General features: G+C 37.0%; 1 protein-coding gene across 2 annotated transcripts; it reads right to left on the bottom strand.

Moving 5' to 3' along the window:
- Nucleotides 1-31: 31 nt before the first annotated feature.
- Nucleotides 32-9,648, bottom strand: LOC127519059 (tripartite motif-containing protein 16-like). 2 transcript variants are annotated; one of them, XM_051906472.1, is made up of 6 exons: nucleotides 8,921-9,648; nucleotides 6,397-6,492; nucleotides 6,054-6,287; nucleotides 3,537-3,693; nucleotides 3,353-3,400; nucleotides 32-3,148 (listed from the first exon to the last, which is right to left on the bottom strand). In XM_051906472.1, the coding sequence occupies exons 1-6, from the start codon at nucleotides 9,491-9,493 to the stop codon at nucleotides 2,628-2,630; spliced, it is 1,629 nt and encodes a 542-aa protein (XP_051762432.1). In that variant the 5' UTR covers nucleotides 9,494-9,648; the 3' UTR covers nucleotides 32-2,627. The 2 variants fall into 2 exon arrangements, with proteins under 2 accessions (XP_051762432.1, XP_051762433.1); XM_051906473.1 differs by lacking the exon at nucleotides 3,353-3,400.
- Between the last annotated feature and the right edge of the window lie 5,200 nt (nucleotides 9,649-14,848).

The raw sequence follows: 14,848 nt of genomic DNA, 5'->3' as shown, positions 1-14,848 counted from the left end.
TCTTTCTCAGTTTTCAGACAAGGAGAAGATATATGGATCTAATTGCAGCATTTATTTAAACAAAATATTCCAGGAGGCAAATGAAAAGTACAATCCAAAGGGAAAGAAAAACGCAAGCAAAATCAGACACTGCACTGAGGAAGCATATATATACACACACACAGGGAATACGAGAAACTAAACAAGATACAGGTGACAATCATAAGTAACCAAGGAAACATATTGACAGGAAGAGTTTTCAACAGGAAGAGTTTTTAACTAAAAACTGAAAATGCGTTTTGGTCATTCATTTACACTACAGTAGCGTTTTGGATGCCTGAAAATGCAAACTTTTGAAAACAGGTTTCAATTTAACTACAAGTTAGGCTCATAGTGTTTATTTACAAATTGACATCACCAACTACTGGCCTAATATAGCATTTTAGTCTTTTTCGCGGATCCGTGTGAACAGGGATCGTTTTGACAAATTTGTCGTCTGTACGAGAAAAACGCAAAGGAAAAGTTTTTAGTACATCATTGTCATGTAAATATACCCTAAAAATGCAAATGTGCATTTTCATTAAGCCCGTACTCTGTTTTTTTTTTTTCACACAACGGACATGTCGCACACACAACCGGACCAAACTTACTTGCTTATATGAAAAGGCCTTTATTCTGACAAGTTCTTTAAGTGACAGAAGGTATAGTATTTATTTAAAGCTGCAGTCAGTAAGTTTTGCCTCTTTGTCGCCATCTCTGTTTGAAACCTGCAATTGCATCTATTACAGGTGGATCCATTACAGGTGTTTTACCTGTAATGGATCCACTGAAGGCAAGTTGCTTAGAACCCAAGTGCAGTTTATTTAACATAACCATGAACAAAACAAGAACTAAAACAGAAAACTCACAAACACCGGTTACATGTGACAATACTTGACAAGGACGCATGGCAAACATGAGGGCTTAAAGGTGGACTCAGTATTATTTCAATTACACTGTTTGGAAGTTAGTCGGCCGAAACCAACAATAAACATGTAACCAATCAGCATTATGGGTCGTATGATGGACGAGAAGAGAGAACGAGCAAGAGGGATATTTTAAAATAAGAAAAAAAAAAAACTGCAGAACGAGAGACACCAATACAAAACAGCTCAAAAGAATATCACTGAAATGAAGGTTTATGACTGGGCAAGCGCGTTAGGACCTGCGTTTATATTAGAAAAGCTTTCCAGCGCTGACACAAACTCTTGATTGTATTTACTCTTGTGTACTGTACATTCATTTTTTGTGCTTCCTTGTCGTTTGTTCATTATCTGTACTTTATTTTTCGTGAAGCATTTTGTTGCGCTTCAGCTGTGATAAACAGACATCCACTTGCATTGCGTGTGTAACAGTGGCCAGATAGTGAGAGTTTTGCAGTTAAACCACTGCACACTGACTCCTGCTAGAGAATGAGGTGTTTAGCGTCATTGGTAATGTATTCGCCTCGCATACCAGCAGTGATCGGGCCGGGGTTCGAGACCGACACGAGCAGAGTGGTTAGTATTGTAGTGTGAGTTTTGGAGGCGGAGCAATAAAGAGAGGGGTTGGTTTGTTTGGGTTGATTTCAAATATCAACAGTGTTCAACAACGAATTTGAGAACTCGCATACAGCACCTTTTAAATACACAAGGATTAATGAAAAACAAGGAACACCTGTGCACAATCAAACCAATGAACCAAAAGGCTTGTTTGAGATGCGTCGGCGCTGTGCAGACCGATCGGCGTATGACATCAAAGTACCGCGAGATTGATTCAAAAGCATAAGGAGTCGTATGCTCTCCAAACGCTCTCGCGGTACTTTGATGTCATATGGCCGTCAGGTCGGACACTTCATGCTTTCCGTAGTGTGCTGAACCAACGTCATTCATGGCAGACCAAGTGATTTTTGCGTTGATTGTAGCCGAAGAAGTGGATGTGATTGAAATAAGAATATATATTTACTATATAGCGTAATCTTAATTTTTGTTAATTTGTTTTGTCTGTTTTGTTTGAATATCAGATATTCGCTATCAAGATTGGTTAAATACAGGAACTTGTCTAAGAAAAACACGCAACACACGTCGTCCTTGTCATCACAGAATCTGACCAATAAGAATAAAGTGTGTCGTCATCAAAGCTTTCGCAGCCTGTTTTAAGCAACTTCAGCGCCTGACCTAGGTGCTTGGTCTCGTTTTGCTCTCGTGGTACTTAGATGGCACGTGTTCGTAAGGCGGCTGCAGTGCCATTCAAAGTCAGACAAATTTTCTAACCAGAATGCATTGCTTTTGTCAGGTGGCAGCCGATCTTTGCGGCACTGCATGAAGTCGAACGAGCCTAATGACTATTTACAAAATAGGAGACATGAAACTATAAATATGAAACAAAACCCAACACCATCCGTGACATTACCTTAATTTTAAACTACGTACTGGATTGTGTTACGTTTTAGGGTTAAAGGAAATCATCACTTTGAAATTATAAAGTTTTGTCTGAGTATGGAATGCAAAAATTTTGAAGCTCAATTTCTCAAAACTGCTCAGAACGCAGATAGAACCTTATAATTCCAAGGTGGCGAAATGTCATAAACTTAACAGAAAATGTCCTGGCAGAAAATTACCAGTACCTTTTCACAGTTTCACTGATGAGCCATAACAAACATAAAACCCAGGATAGAGAGGCTGAGTGAATGTGGTCTGGACTGTGTGGATGAGGCTCATTTTGTCAGAGACATTGTAGTAGGACAGAGTTCCTGCACTGAGATCCACATACACTCCTATTCTAGAAGAGCTGCACACCACAGGGAGACGGGTCTGTTTGTTATTGTGTATGAATGAACAACTGGAGTCAATGCAGTACAAACTCCAGGACTGATCATTATGTCCAAACAAACACTTCTTATCCCCTCCTTTCCTGCTGATGCTCTTATATGACACTGATATATACACACCATAACCCCCACTCCACTCAACCTCCCAGTAACAGCGTCCACACACTCTCTCTCTACACAACACCTGAAAATTAGATTCATCAAATCTGTCTGGATGATCAGGATACGGCTGGACTGTGTCAGTGTAAGTAATCACTCTGTTCTCAGACAGACGAAGGTTTTCATTTAATGTATTTAGATCCAGAGTGAGCTGATGGGAATCTGAAGGAGATAAAACACATCAGAATCAGAATTCGTCATGGCCTTTGTTAATTAGTCATTTCAGTACAGCTTACCAGATATCCTGTGCAAATCATCATTTGCATTAACTATAAAACTGTTCTGGGGTTTTTTTTCTTTTTTTTTCACTTTCCAAACTTCGACAGGAAGTATATGAATATACAGTTTTTGCTCTTAGTGACTTACATTGTAGGAAGTCGTTTCTGGGCCTGGTAAGAATATTGGTGAATGTGACTGTGGGAGTCAATAGACATTATGAGTGTAATTCTCATGTAAAGAGCAAATAAACCCAGCATCCATTCCTAAGACATGATGATATTAAATGATGGAGAACTCATTTCTGAGAGCATATAAATCTTCAGGATTTTACCTCTGTCAGATATCTTTTTGATCTCCTGTTTGCAGAAATTCTCAAGTTTGTCTCTCAGCTGACAAACAGATTCTCTTATACCATCAAAAGTTGGAAAGCTGAGGGGAATATTGGGTACAGCTGTAGGTTCAGGATGTGCTGAGAGAGACTGGAAACTCTACAGAAGAAAGAAATAAAAACTCATCACTTTCACACTTAATCTAATAAATTCATTCAGATCCGTGCAGCTCTTGTTAACTTATCTTTAATACTGCCTTCACATGCTATCAGAATTACTGTAAATACGAGTTTCCTACTTAAAAATTGGACAGGAACGTCCTCTCAAGTCATATTTACCACTGGGAAGCTAGGGGATAATTTTGATACCAGAGTTCCCGAGTTGGGCGAGCCATAAACTTTAAACATGTCGGAGAGAAGAATGATTGCTGCTGTGACTGGTATTATTTATTAGTTTTTTCTATGACAGCCTAAAACCTATTTTAGGATTAAGTGGTGTGTGTAAAGCAGTGGTCTCAAACTCAATTCCTGGAGGGCCACAGCTCTGCAGAGTTTAGCTCCAACCAGCTCCAACTCACACCTGTTTGGAAGTTCCTAGTAATCCTGAAGACCTTGATTAGCTGGATCAGGTGTGTTTGATTAGGGTTGGAGCAAAACCTTGCAGAGCTGTGGCCCTGCAGGATTTGAGTTTGAGACCACTGGTGTAAAGGAACTGTATGAGTACGGGTGTTTCTAAAGCATGTAGTTTTTGCAAAAAATTGCAAATTTGGAATGGTGCATGTTGATCCAGAGTTTGTGTCATCGTCTCTTCACAGGTGTTGAGGCATCTGAAGTCTTCATAAGAGAAATGGTTGTAAATGAATAGGACGCTAAATATCATTTTGGTATTAATAACATTTTCCCAATAAATATGCAAGAATAAACCTGGTGTCCTCCAATATTCCTTTTTTTCCAACAACAAAGCATTTGAATGTGACAAGCTCGTAATCATGACTTCAGAAGTGGGAAGTAGGACATTTCTGATAGCACGTGAAAGGCAGCATAACTCACCTTAGTTTCAGCTACATTATAGCTGCAAATTCTTGAATTTGCCACTTTACACTTTATTTCTGATAATAAAACCTCTGCATGTACAGTATTTGCAAATATAGTTGCAAGTGGCAATTACAGGTCAAGTACATCATTGATGTGCACAACGTAAGGTTGTGTATTTGGTAGGGAAAGTTAGTGCAAAAGCTATATGTAGATTAACTTTTAACCAGTTAGTGGCACTGTCATGAAACTTTATGAGGTCCCACAGGGCATGGTCTCAAGTCCAGGTTTTGTTTTATTTCAGTATGCTCAAGAATTGCTAATATACAGTCTCACTCCCTGTTTGAGTAAAATCAATAAATGTTACAGGCAAACAGTTATGAAAGTAAAATCAGACCCAAATTTGGTTAACAGTACTCAAAAAGGAAAGAAATAGATTTCTTTAAAAATCTCTAGTGTGAGTTGACATGTAGTTGCAAAGTTACTTAAAAGGTTAGTTCACCCAAAAATGAAAATTCTGTCATTAATTACTCACTCTCGTGCCGTTTTACCGTAAGACCATCGTTGATCTTCGGAACACAAATTAAGATATTTTTGTTTAAATCCGATGGCTCCGTGAGGCCTACATAGGGAGCAATGACATTTCCTCTCTCAAGATCCATTAATGTACTAAAAACATATTTAAATCAGTTCATGTGAGTACAATGGTTCAATAATAATATTATAAAGTGATGAGAATATTTTTGGTGCGCCAAAAAAAACAAAATAACGACTTATTTAGTGATGGCCGATTTCAAAACACTGCTTCAGGAAGATTCGGAGCATAATGAATCAGCGTGTCCTGAAGCAGTGTTTTAAAATCGGCAATCACTAAATAATTCGTTATTTTGGTTTTTTTGGTGCACCAAAAATATTCTCGTCGCTTTATAATTATAATATTAATATTAATGTCATTGCTCCCTATGTAGCCCTCACGGAGCCATCGGATTTAAACAAAAATATCTCAATTTGCGTTCCGAAGATTAATGAAGGTCTTACGGGTCTGGAACGCCATGAGCGTGAGTAATAAATGACAGAATTTTCATTTTTGGGTGAACTAACCCTTTAAAGAAATAAAGTGTTATAGTGCCAATTTCATTGATTACTACATAGCATAAGAAATCTGGAGAAAAAAGATGAATTTGAAGAATTATTTTTTTGGGCCAAATGGTTCAAAAGTTATAATCATGAATTTTTATTTAATTTTTGCTAGTATATATATATATATATATATAATACATACAAATATATATAGACTATAATACAAATATAACTGCAGTCTCTCTAGAATAAAGATGTCCATTTGACAGCCTGACTGATTGATATATAATAACAAGATTTCGCATCACCTGACAGTATTCCAGACAACATCGTTTGAGTCAGTTACTCATTCTGCTCTCATGTCATAGCAGGATCTTGTTCTATCCTGTTTTTCTAGATCTCTGTTACCTGGAGGAAGTGGATGTGAACTTGTGTGTATGAAAGCTGCTTCAGCTCAGTGTCTCTCCTCCACAGATCAGCAATCTCCTGCTCCAGTCGCTTCAAGAGTCCTTCAGCTCGACTCACTGTGGCCCTTTTCTGATCTCTGATCAGCTGTGTGACCTCAGAGCGACTTCTCTCAATGGAGCGAATAAGCTCAGTAAAGATCTTCTCACTGTTGTTCACTGCTGCCTGTGCAGAGCGCTGTTAAAACACACATCACAATCAGCTCTTGCAATGGCCTTACACAGTCTGTGAGCCACAGTGAGCTCCAGCACTGGAGAAGAGTCCAAACTATGTCTCTTCTTCTCACCTTATGAGACTTCACAGCATCTCTCAGCTTCTGAAGATATTTTTCTCTCTGCTGGATTCTCTGCTGGAGCTTTCTTTGCATCTCCTTCAAGTGACTCTGATGAAAATAGAATCAACAGTAAAACTATATGTCATAAAATTATCACGTAAAGGTTGGTGAAACTATTGTTAATGACAGTAGATCAGTCTGTGCATTAATGTTGGGGATTTTTCCATGATTCTTCCTGCAGGTTACATCATTATGTACATTGACAAGTGTTTTTATGAATGAGTCATTGAATCATTTATTCAACCGGTTCTTTCAAAAAAGAATTTCCCATATAAACTTATGCATTCTGATTATACATGTCCAACAGACAGAAAATTTCTACAGATGAAACACAAGACCAAAAAATATACTATTACAACAATATATGGTTTGTGTTTTTTATGAGATTCGGGGTCTTTTTTTTTTTTAAATACAAATAAATATTTTATTAATAAATGATATGAGATAATGCTAAGTAGGTGTAGCATTTACCTTATGTAGAAAACTGCAAAGAATCTATTTTTACCTCATTATACAATAAAAATACACAAATTGGAACTTATTACAAACACTTGCTGGTGTTTTAAAGTGAGTTTTGAGCAAAAAATATAGTGTTAATCTCATAAATTGCCATATGTATCTTCATGTAAATTATAGCAATAATGCTGTTACCAGGTGTCATTACTGTATATTTTATGATGAATTTAGTCAAAAGAATTCAGAATGAAGAATGAAGGTCATAAGAAAATGTTTTGTTTTGTTTTCTAGAAAGACTTTCGGGGTAAACATATTGGGAATGAAAAGTATGTGGGTGGGCTTTCTAAAGATACTGTGTTATGTATGTAGTTTTATTTTGGGTATGTCGTTTATGCACCCTCTGCCAAAATGGGGGTTGGTCTAAAATATGTTGTTTTATAACCCCTGCCAGTGATTTTAGATATATCACTTTTCCTCCATTAAAGGTCCAGTGTGTAATATTTAGGAGGATCTATTGACAGAAATGCAATATAATATACATAACTATGTTTTCAGTGGTGTATAAAGACCTTACATAATAAACCGTCATTTTTTTTATTACCTTAGAATGAGCCATTTCTATCTACATACACTACGGTTCCCCTTACATTTTGTGCCGGCATGTTTCTACAGTAGCTCTAAACGGACAAACTGCTCTACAGAGCGCGTTTCGTCATTATGTTGTTGTTCTTCATCTTTGTTGGTGTTTTTCAAAGCAGCTTGCATTGCCACTACGTTGAATACACACAAAGAAGAAGAAGAAGAAGAAGAAGAAGAAGTAGAAGTAGCAGCAGTAGTAGTAGTTGCCTGGTTTATTAGAAACAGAAAACGTTCTTTGTTGGAAGTAAGAAGAAACCTCATTGCTTGACTTGCTGACTACTCTCTGCTGTCTCAGACGAAAACATCTTTGTCCTGTGTCGGCCACCGTAGCTTCTCCATGTTCTTCAAAAGGGAGGGGTGAATGGTGGACTGAGACATTGGTTGCAATTTGCAACCTCACCGCTAGATGCCACTAAAATGTACACACTGCACCTTTAAAGGCCCACTGAAGTGTCTTGGAATGCTCAGCATTATTCAGTGTGTTGATGTAATTTCAACTGAAACAGGAAGACAGGACGGGACATATCAAACAGCTTTTTTAAAATAGCCAATAGCCTTTCGATTATATCACAGCTCGGCCAGAGTCGTTGAGCTCAGTAAAGCTTTATTTTTCTTCAAATCTCTAACCGTTCTCCCCCTAATCTCTATTATATTGCTTTACAATAGAGCATTCTGTGCAGAATTCAAATGTATCCGAGCATTTTGTGGTCTGTGCTGACTCATGCACATGATCTACTCTCGTGTCTCTGGACTGGAGCAGAATGCTCGCACTGCGGCGGTTCACGTGACACTAACGTGAAAACGGACTTTATTTGCGTCAATGTTCCCTATCCTCTATGTAGAGCACTATGTGCCATTCACCATGTAGAAACTAGCAAATGTGTGAACAAATGACAGATTTCAGCGCAGCTTCAGCGTCTGTTGATAGTGTAGGGGGCGGGATTCCAGATTCTAAAGAGCATTTGATTGGACAGAATATTTGATGAGAAGCTAAAGTCTGTGGTGATGTCATGAAAATCCGTGATCCATTTTAGCGGAAGAGTCTGTATGTTTTGAATGCTTATATCTTCTAAATGCGAATTCTGTCATTGTTTTAGAACACACCAGCTTATTCATAACCTTAAGGCTAACATATTCATACTAAAAGCTAAACAAATTTAGAATGAAAGGTGGAAGGAGAGTGCGTCTATGAGTTTTGTGATCTTCCTGATGTGCAGTTGACAGGTTTGTTCTGTTGAACTGTTGTATAAAAACAATATCTCATGAGCAAGTGTGTGTTATGGCCATATATGAGTATGGCTGTGATTAGCTGTGCTGGTATATGGCCATAACACACTCTTGCAAGTGTCAGCATTATTTCATTAATGACACATATTTATACCTGTTTCTCTGTCCTCAAAGCTGCAGCCGATATAGTGTCATGGTTTTTATGTTCATCCATCGTACATAGCACGCAAATATACTTTTTATCAGTATGACAGAAAACCTCGAGAAGCTTATTATGTTTATGGCAGATCATCTCCTGAAGTCGTCCAGTGGCATCCATCAAGTTGTGTCTCTTTCCTTTAAAGAAATTCTCATGTTGTTCAAGATGAGTTTGACAGTAAGAGTTCAGACACACCACACAGGACTTGACGGCTTTGTATTTTCTTCCAGTACAGATGTCACACTGCACATCACCAGCTACAGCATGACAGGCAGCAGGAAGTTTAGTCTTCTTCAGTTTCGCAACCATTTCAGCCAGAATGGTGTTTTTACCTAAAGCGGGTCTTGGACTGAAGGTTTGTCTGCACTGAGGGCAGCTGTAGACTCTCTTCTCATCCTCCTGATCCCAGCAGCCTGCAATACAGCTCTTACAGTAACTGTGTCCACAGGGGATGGTCACTGGATCTTTCAGTAAATCCAAACACACTGGACAGATGAACTCATCCTGAAAAATTCTGGCTTCTGCCATTTTACTGAATGAATTGAGATACAAACACACAGCAGCTCAACTACACTTCCTTGAAACTAGGATGTGGTATCTGTCAGGAGTTATAAAGCAGAGAAACACACGAGACAGGAGTAGCGAAATTCATCCATCTTCTTTACTGTTTCACTTTCGTTCTCACATACATTACGTCATCACACAGCACTTCAAAATAGTAGTCAAAATATAATTCATGCATGAACACAACAGAGGACTTGAAATTGTTTTCTGGTTCTCTGAGAGTGACATGTGTAAAACATGTTTGTCTGCAAGCCAATAAAGTCACAGATAATAACAGATGTCAGTCTCAGAAAGAAACTCAAAGATCAAACGTGAAATTAGCAGCAAAATGACTCACTAGAAGAAGCATGAGCTCAATGATATTGTCTGTATTTTCAACGTAGTGCTATAGTTGTCAAAATAGTAATGCCAAAAACAGAGGGCTTCACTTTTATCAGACTCTGCCCATTGAAACTGAGTTTGAGAAAATGATGCCGGAGCAAGATGAGGGGCTGCTTGTATGCTCCGCCATTTTATTGAAAGATTACGTAGGTTCACTCCTCCTGAAATTACATTTAGGAACTTCACTAATATGCATCTCAAGGCTTTGCAGTGAACATTTCATAGGCATGGACTGTTAATTCATAATTTCACTGTACTAACTGTATATGTAGGCCCCATGACTATTTTCATTTCATCGTCTATCAGGGGTCTCCAATCTCGGTCCAGAGGGTTGTTTCATAAAAGACGCTAAGAAAAGCGAGGATTAAACTCCAAAACCTGACTTAAATGAACCTAACAAATGAGTTCGGGCTAAAGCGGTTTTATAATAGGTAATTGAAGTTCACGCAGTCCCGCTAATTTGATCCATGTTTACCAAATCAAATCGATCCACCATAGGAAACAGCATATATTTTGTGATATTTTATGCGTTTGAGATATGGTGTTTTCCTCAGTGCATAACTTGCTTTCCACAAGTTTATTCTCCATCTGTAAATGATAGAAAGTCATGCAAATATTTCCATTTTGCTGCTAAACTTCACAGTGAACGAGCGCTGCTGCGCGCATGCGCGCTAAACAGACGGGACGCAATAGAAGCGCAATAACTCTGACTAAAATATACATTTTGCTAAAATATTTGATGTTGGACATTAAATGTGCCTTAATTTTAAACCTACAAGTGAGTGTATTTTTATGATAGTAACTGTAAAGGGACTATTGTAATGGGGTAAATCAATATACTTTAGGCCAACTACTGAGTTTAGATTCATCTTACCAATTAAAATTTAGTCTGTTCATATTTATTTTAATTTTGTGAGTTTAATTTCTGCTCTTCTAATAACCATAAAAGGTACTACAGCTGCCTAACAAAACCAGAGAGAAATGTATTCATATATTTTAAAACAATCTAATTAAATCTTGGGCACAAAACATTTAGCCAGTAAGAAAAGAAAACCTAGGTTACACACACACACACACACACACACACACACACACACACACACATATAGTCAAACCAAAAATTATTCAGACATTTTTTATATATTTTTACAAGTGGGTGCAGGACACTGTAGTTCACTTATGTAAGTGAGTATAGCAAAATAAAGTAAATTGTGACATGTTATACCCAAAAATTCTTCATACAGTGGACCACTAGTAAAATGGATAAAAATTTGGAACCAAAAATTATTCAGACACTTTGACCTGTGCTATTTGACCACTTTGCTTAAGTGTTATCTGACATAATTAAGATTAATTTCTGACACAGTTTAACTCTGAGATCTTGTCATATTTTATTACCATTTTTGAAACTATTTAACTATAGTGAATAAACTGTATTAATGAATGAAATGTTCAAGGTGTCTGAATATATAGCTAGCTGACTTTATTGTGCTTTGACTACAGTGGGTAGTTCACAACCATGCATGTCACTTCTGCAGGCTGCATATTACTCTGTCACTCTTCTCATAGCTTTTGCTGGCTCTGAAACACTTGCTTGGTATTTCTCCTGCTCTTTGTCTAGCAAAAAAATCCCTCGTCACTAAATGAAAGCTTAAAAATGAAGGCCTAATTGTTTCAGGGGCCTTGTCACAGGTCTATTGTTTTTGAATTTCTGTGTTACTTTTGCTATATTATTTTCACACTTAAAACAATGATTTTGTAATCCTCTTGTACCACTGTCCTCTTTTGTGCTAAGAAATAAGTCTCCTGACAGTTCTCTCCCAAGTGCTTCCATTGTTGTCAGCATTAAGTCTGAGAATGATTCAATGGGCTATATAACACTTAATTTTTAAGAAATTACTTCTCTTTAAATGTTTTGGTTCATCATACTTACCTTTTAATAAAAATAGATTTTTTTTTAAGTTATTTAGCTCTATTTAGTAAATGTGTGTGTGTGTGTGTGTGTGTGTATATATATATATATATATATATATATATATATATATATATTGGACTGATAGTGGTTAATAAAGTCAAATAATTGTATGTGAGAGATCAGCTGTAATATCATTGCATTCCTATTGGTCAGTGTTAGAGGAGCTCAGCTTAGCCTGACAATTAGCCTGCCCCAGACCAGGTTAGTTTCCCAGCATAAGTTGCCAGAGTAAATGAGTTTGATCTAATTTAAGTTTGTTTTATGAAACAGAATTCGCTGACAATAAGTCTGACTAACTAAAATAAGCCTGGCTTGTTTTTTAATCTTGTTTTATGAAACAGCCCTCAGGAGGGTTACTGTCCTCCAGAGTTTAGCTCCAACTTGCCTCAACACACCTGCCTGGAAGTTTCTAGTATGCCTAATTAGACCTTGATTAGTGTGTTTTATTTGGGGTTGGAGCTAAACTGTGAAGGACAGTGGCCCTCCAGGACTGAGTTTGCAGACCCCTGATCTATATTAACTTTTAAAGGCAAACCGCCTACATACTCTGTATCCCTATACTTTGTGGACACTTTGTTTAAGCAGAAGGTGTGAAAGAAACCAAAAAAAAAAACCTTGATAAAAATGTAATGTGGCAGGCATGTAATGTCATGAGTTATCTGTTTTTATGTTTGTTTTGAGTTGGTTTTTGCACATGTCTTCGTTCTGTTTTCTGTGTTTTGAGTTTGTTTCCATGGTAATTCGGTTCTGAGTAATCCCATGCACCTGTGCCTCGTGTTATTAATTAGTTTGCTTTTGTATATAGCCCTGAGTTTGTTCTATTCTTTGTCTGATCTTGCATGTTTAAACCGGTTGTCCTGTTTGCATTTTGCCAGTCTGAGTATTCTGAGTGTTTTGCTTCTTTGAGTTTTCCTTTAATAAATTAACTGCAGTGAATAGGTCCTGTTCACCTCATTTTTGCTGTTGCTGCAACCGGCTATTGAGTGATACATAGAGTAGCCTATGTTCTATTCTTATGGTCCATACTTCCCTTATAACAAAGTTGTGTGCATTACTGTGTTAGATATCAAAGAACGAGGAGGTGAAAGGCTACTGAAGCTCCTTTAGGTGATGAAAATGGGACATCAAAAGCTCATTATTTTAGATATGAATCTAGCACAAGCAAGACTTACATTTAGGACCAGAAGATTGAGAAGCGTTTGCAACGTTTGTTCTGCTCGGAGACCCAAAGCGCTGCATGATTTAGATATTTAGATTTAGAATGTTTGGTTAGTTCATCAAAAAATTAAAATTCTGTCATCATTTACTCACCCTCATGTTGCTCCAAACCCGTAAGACTTTTGTTCATCTTCGGAACACAAATTAAGATCTTTTTGATGAAATCTGAGTGCTTTCTGTCCCTCCATGCAGCTACACACCTACCACTATGACACTTCAAAAAGTTCATAAAGAGATCATAAAATTAATCCATATGAATTGTGTGGTTTAATCCAAATTTTCTACGGTCGGATCCTATGATGCACAGATTTAGGCTTTTATTCACATGTAAACATTGATCAGGGAACATAAACAGAAACTCAACCGAACCTGCTTGACGCAAGAAAACAAACCTCTTGCAGAAGCTCAAACGTGCTGCGTAACACACGAGAATGAACTTCATTAGTTCTTGCACATCAAGCAAGCATGCTTGAGCTTCCGTTTACCATAACTGATGTGTGAGTTGATGAATGTTTATAAGTGAATAAAAGCCTAATCAGTCTGTTTATCATATAAAGTGGTCGTGTCTCTTCAGAAAATTTGGACTAAACTGCTTAATTCACATGGATTAGTTTTACGATCTCTTTATGAACTTTTTGAAGAGTCAAAGTGATAGTTGCGTATAGCTGTCTATGGAGGGACAGAAAGCTCTCAGAAATAAAAATATCTTAATTTGTGTTCTGAAGATCAACGAAAGTCTTATGGGTTTGGAATGACATGAAGGTGAGTAATTAACGATAGCATTTTAATTTTTGCGTGAACTAACCCTTTAACAATTATGTGTGAAAAATTCACTCTGTACATACTGAGAATAACAACATTTGATCATGAAATGCGAACAGCAGGTGATATTGTCCAAAACACTTTTAAATGATGTATTTGCGGGGTACAGATAACATAAACACACTGCTTGCAGAGATCATTGTTTTGAGTTCTCAAGGAGATGTTTTTTTGTTTTAATTTGTTTCTTTTTATTCCTTTCTTTTTTTCCTTGCTTTGAATTGAGCAGGACGCGGAGATCAGGTCCCAGGACATCAGGTAACGCCACATTATTCATCATATTGGAAAAGGTTTAAGTTGCGATATAATCTGTTGTGCTGTGCAGTACCATGTTAATGTATTCAAATTGGCTGATGACTGTATTGTTCTGTCAAGAAAATGAAAAAAAAAAATCCTTCTTAGTAATTAGTGATTTCACTCTAAAAATGTAATGAAATATAGGCTATACATTTCATATATGTGTGTGTATACATACATACATATTATATATACATAAATATTATATATACATATACATATATATATATATATATATATATATATATATATATATATATATATATAGCCTAAACATTTATTCTACAATTTATTCTGTTTCTTAATCAACAATTGTTATAAATTATACTTTAATCTTTTAAAACACATATCTAATATTTGAAACTAAATCCATATTTTATGTGATGTTGAGGCTATGTAGGCTATAATTCTGAACAAAGCTTTAGCAGGCCAACCGAACTTAATACAGACCGCTGAGAATGGCTACGTCTCAAATCCTAGTGAGCTGCCTAGAAGACATTGTTGGGTTTCATAGCCTTGGGCAACATTTTTGGCATCACACTGAGAACACTGGCTTACGCTGCCCATAAATGCTGTCTATGTAGGCAGCTCAATATACTTTAAGACACAGCCGATGTGACCAATCAGCG

This window comes from Ctenopharyngodon idella, chromosome 9 (assembly GCF_019924925.1).
Source record: "Ctenopharyngodon idella isolate HZGC_01 chromosome 9, HZGC01, whole genome shotgun sequence".
NCBI classification, from domain to species: Eukaryota; Metazoa; Chordata; class Actinopteri; order Cypriniformes; family Xenocyprididae; genus Ctenopharyngodon; species Ctenopharyngodon idella.
Note: the sequence above shows the minus strand (reverse complement) of the source record. Positions and strands in the feature narration are given on the sequence as shown.

What these genes read in the sequence shown, in the direction of transcription:
- LOC127519059 (XM_051906472.1), bottom strand. Translation starts at nt 9,493, where the DNA reads ATGGCAGAAGCCAGAATTTTTCAGGATGAGTTCATCTGTCCAGTGTGT. An exon ending in TTCACATCCACTTCCTCCAG is followed by an intron (nt 3,694 to 6,053) that starts GTAACAGAGATC and finishes TTTCTTCTGTAG; the next exon opens with AGTTTCCAGTCTCTCTCAGC. An exon ending in CAAAAAGATATCTGACAGAG is followed by an intron (nt 3,401 to 3,536) that starts GTAAAATCCTGA and finishes TGACTCCCACAG; the next exon opens with TCACATTCACCAATATTCTT.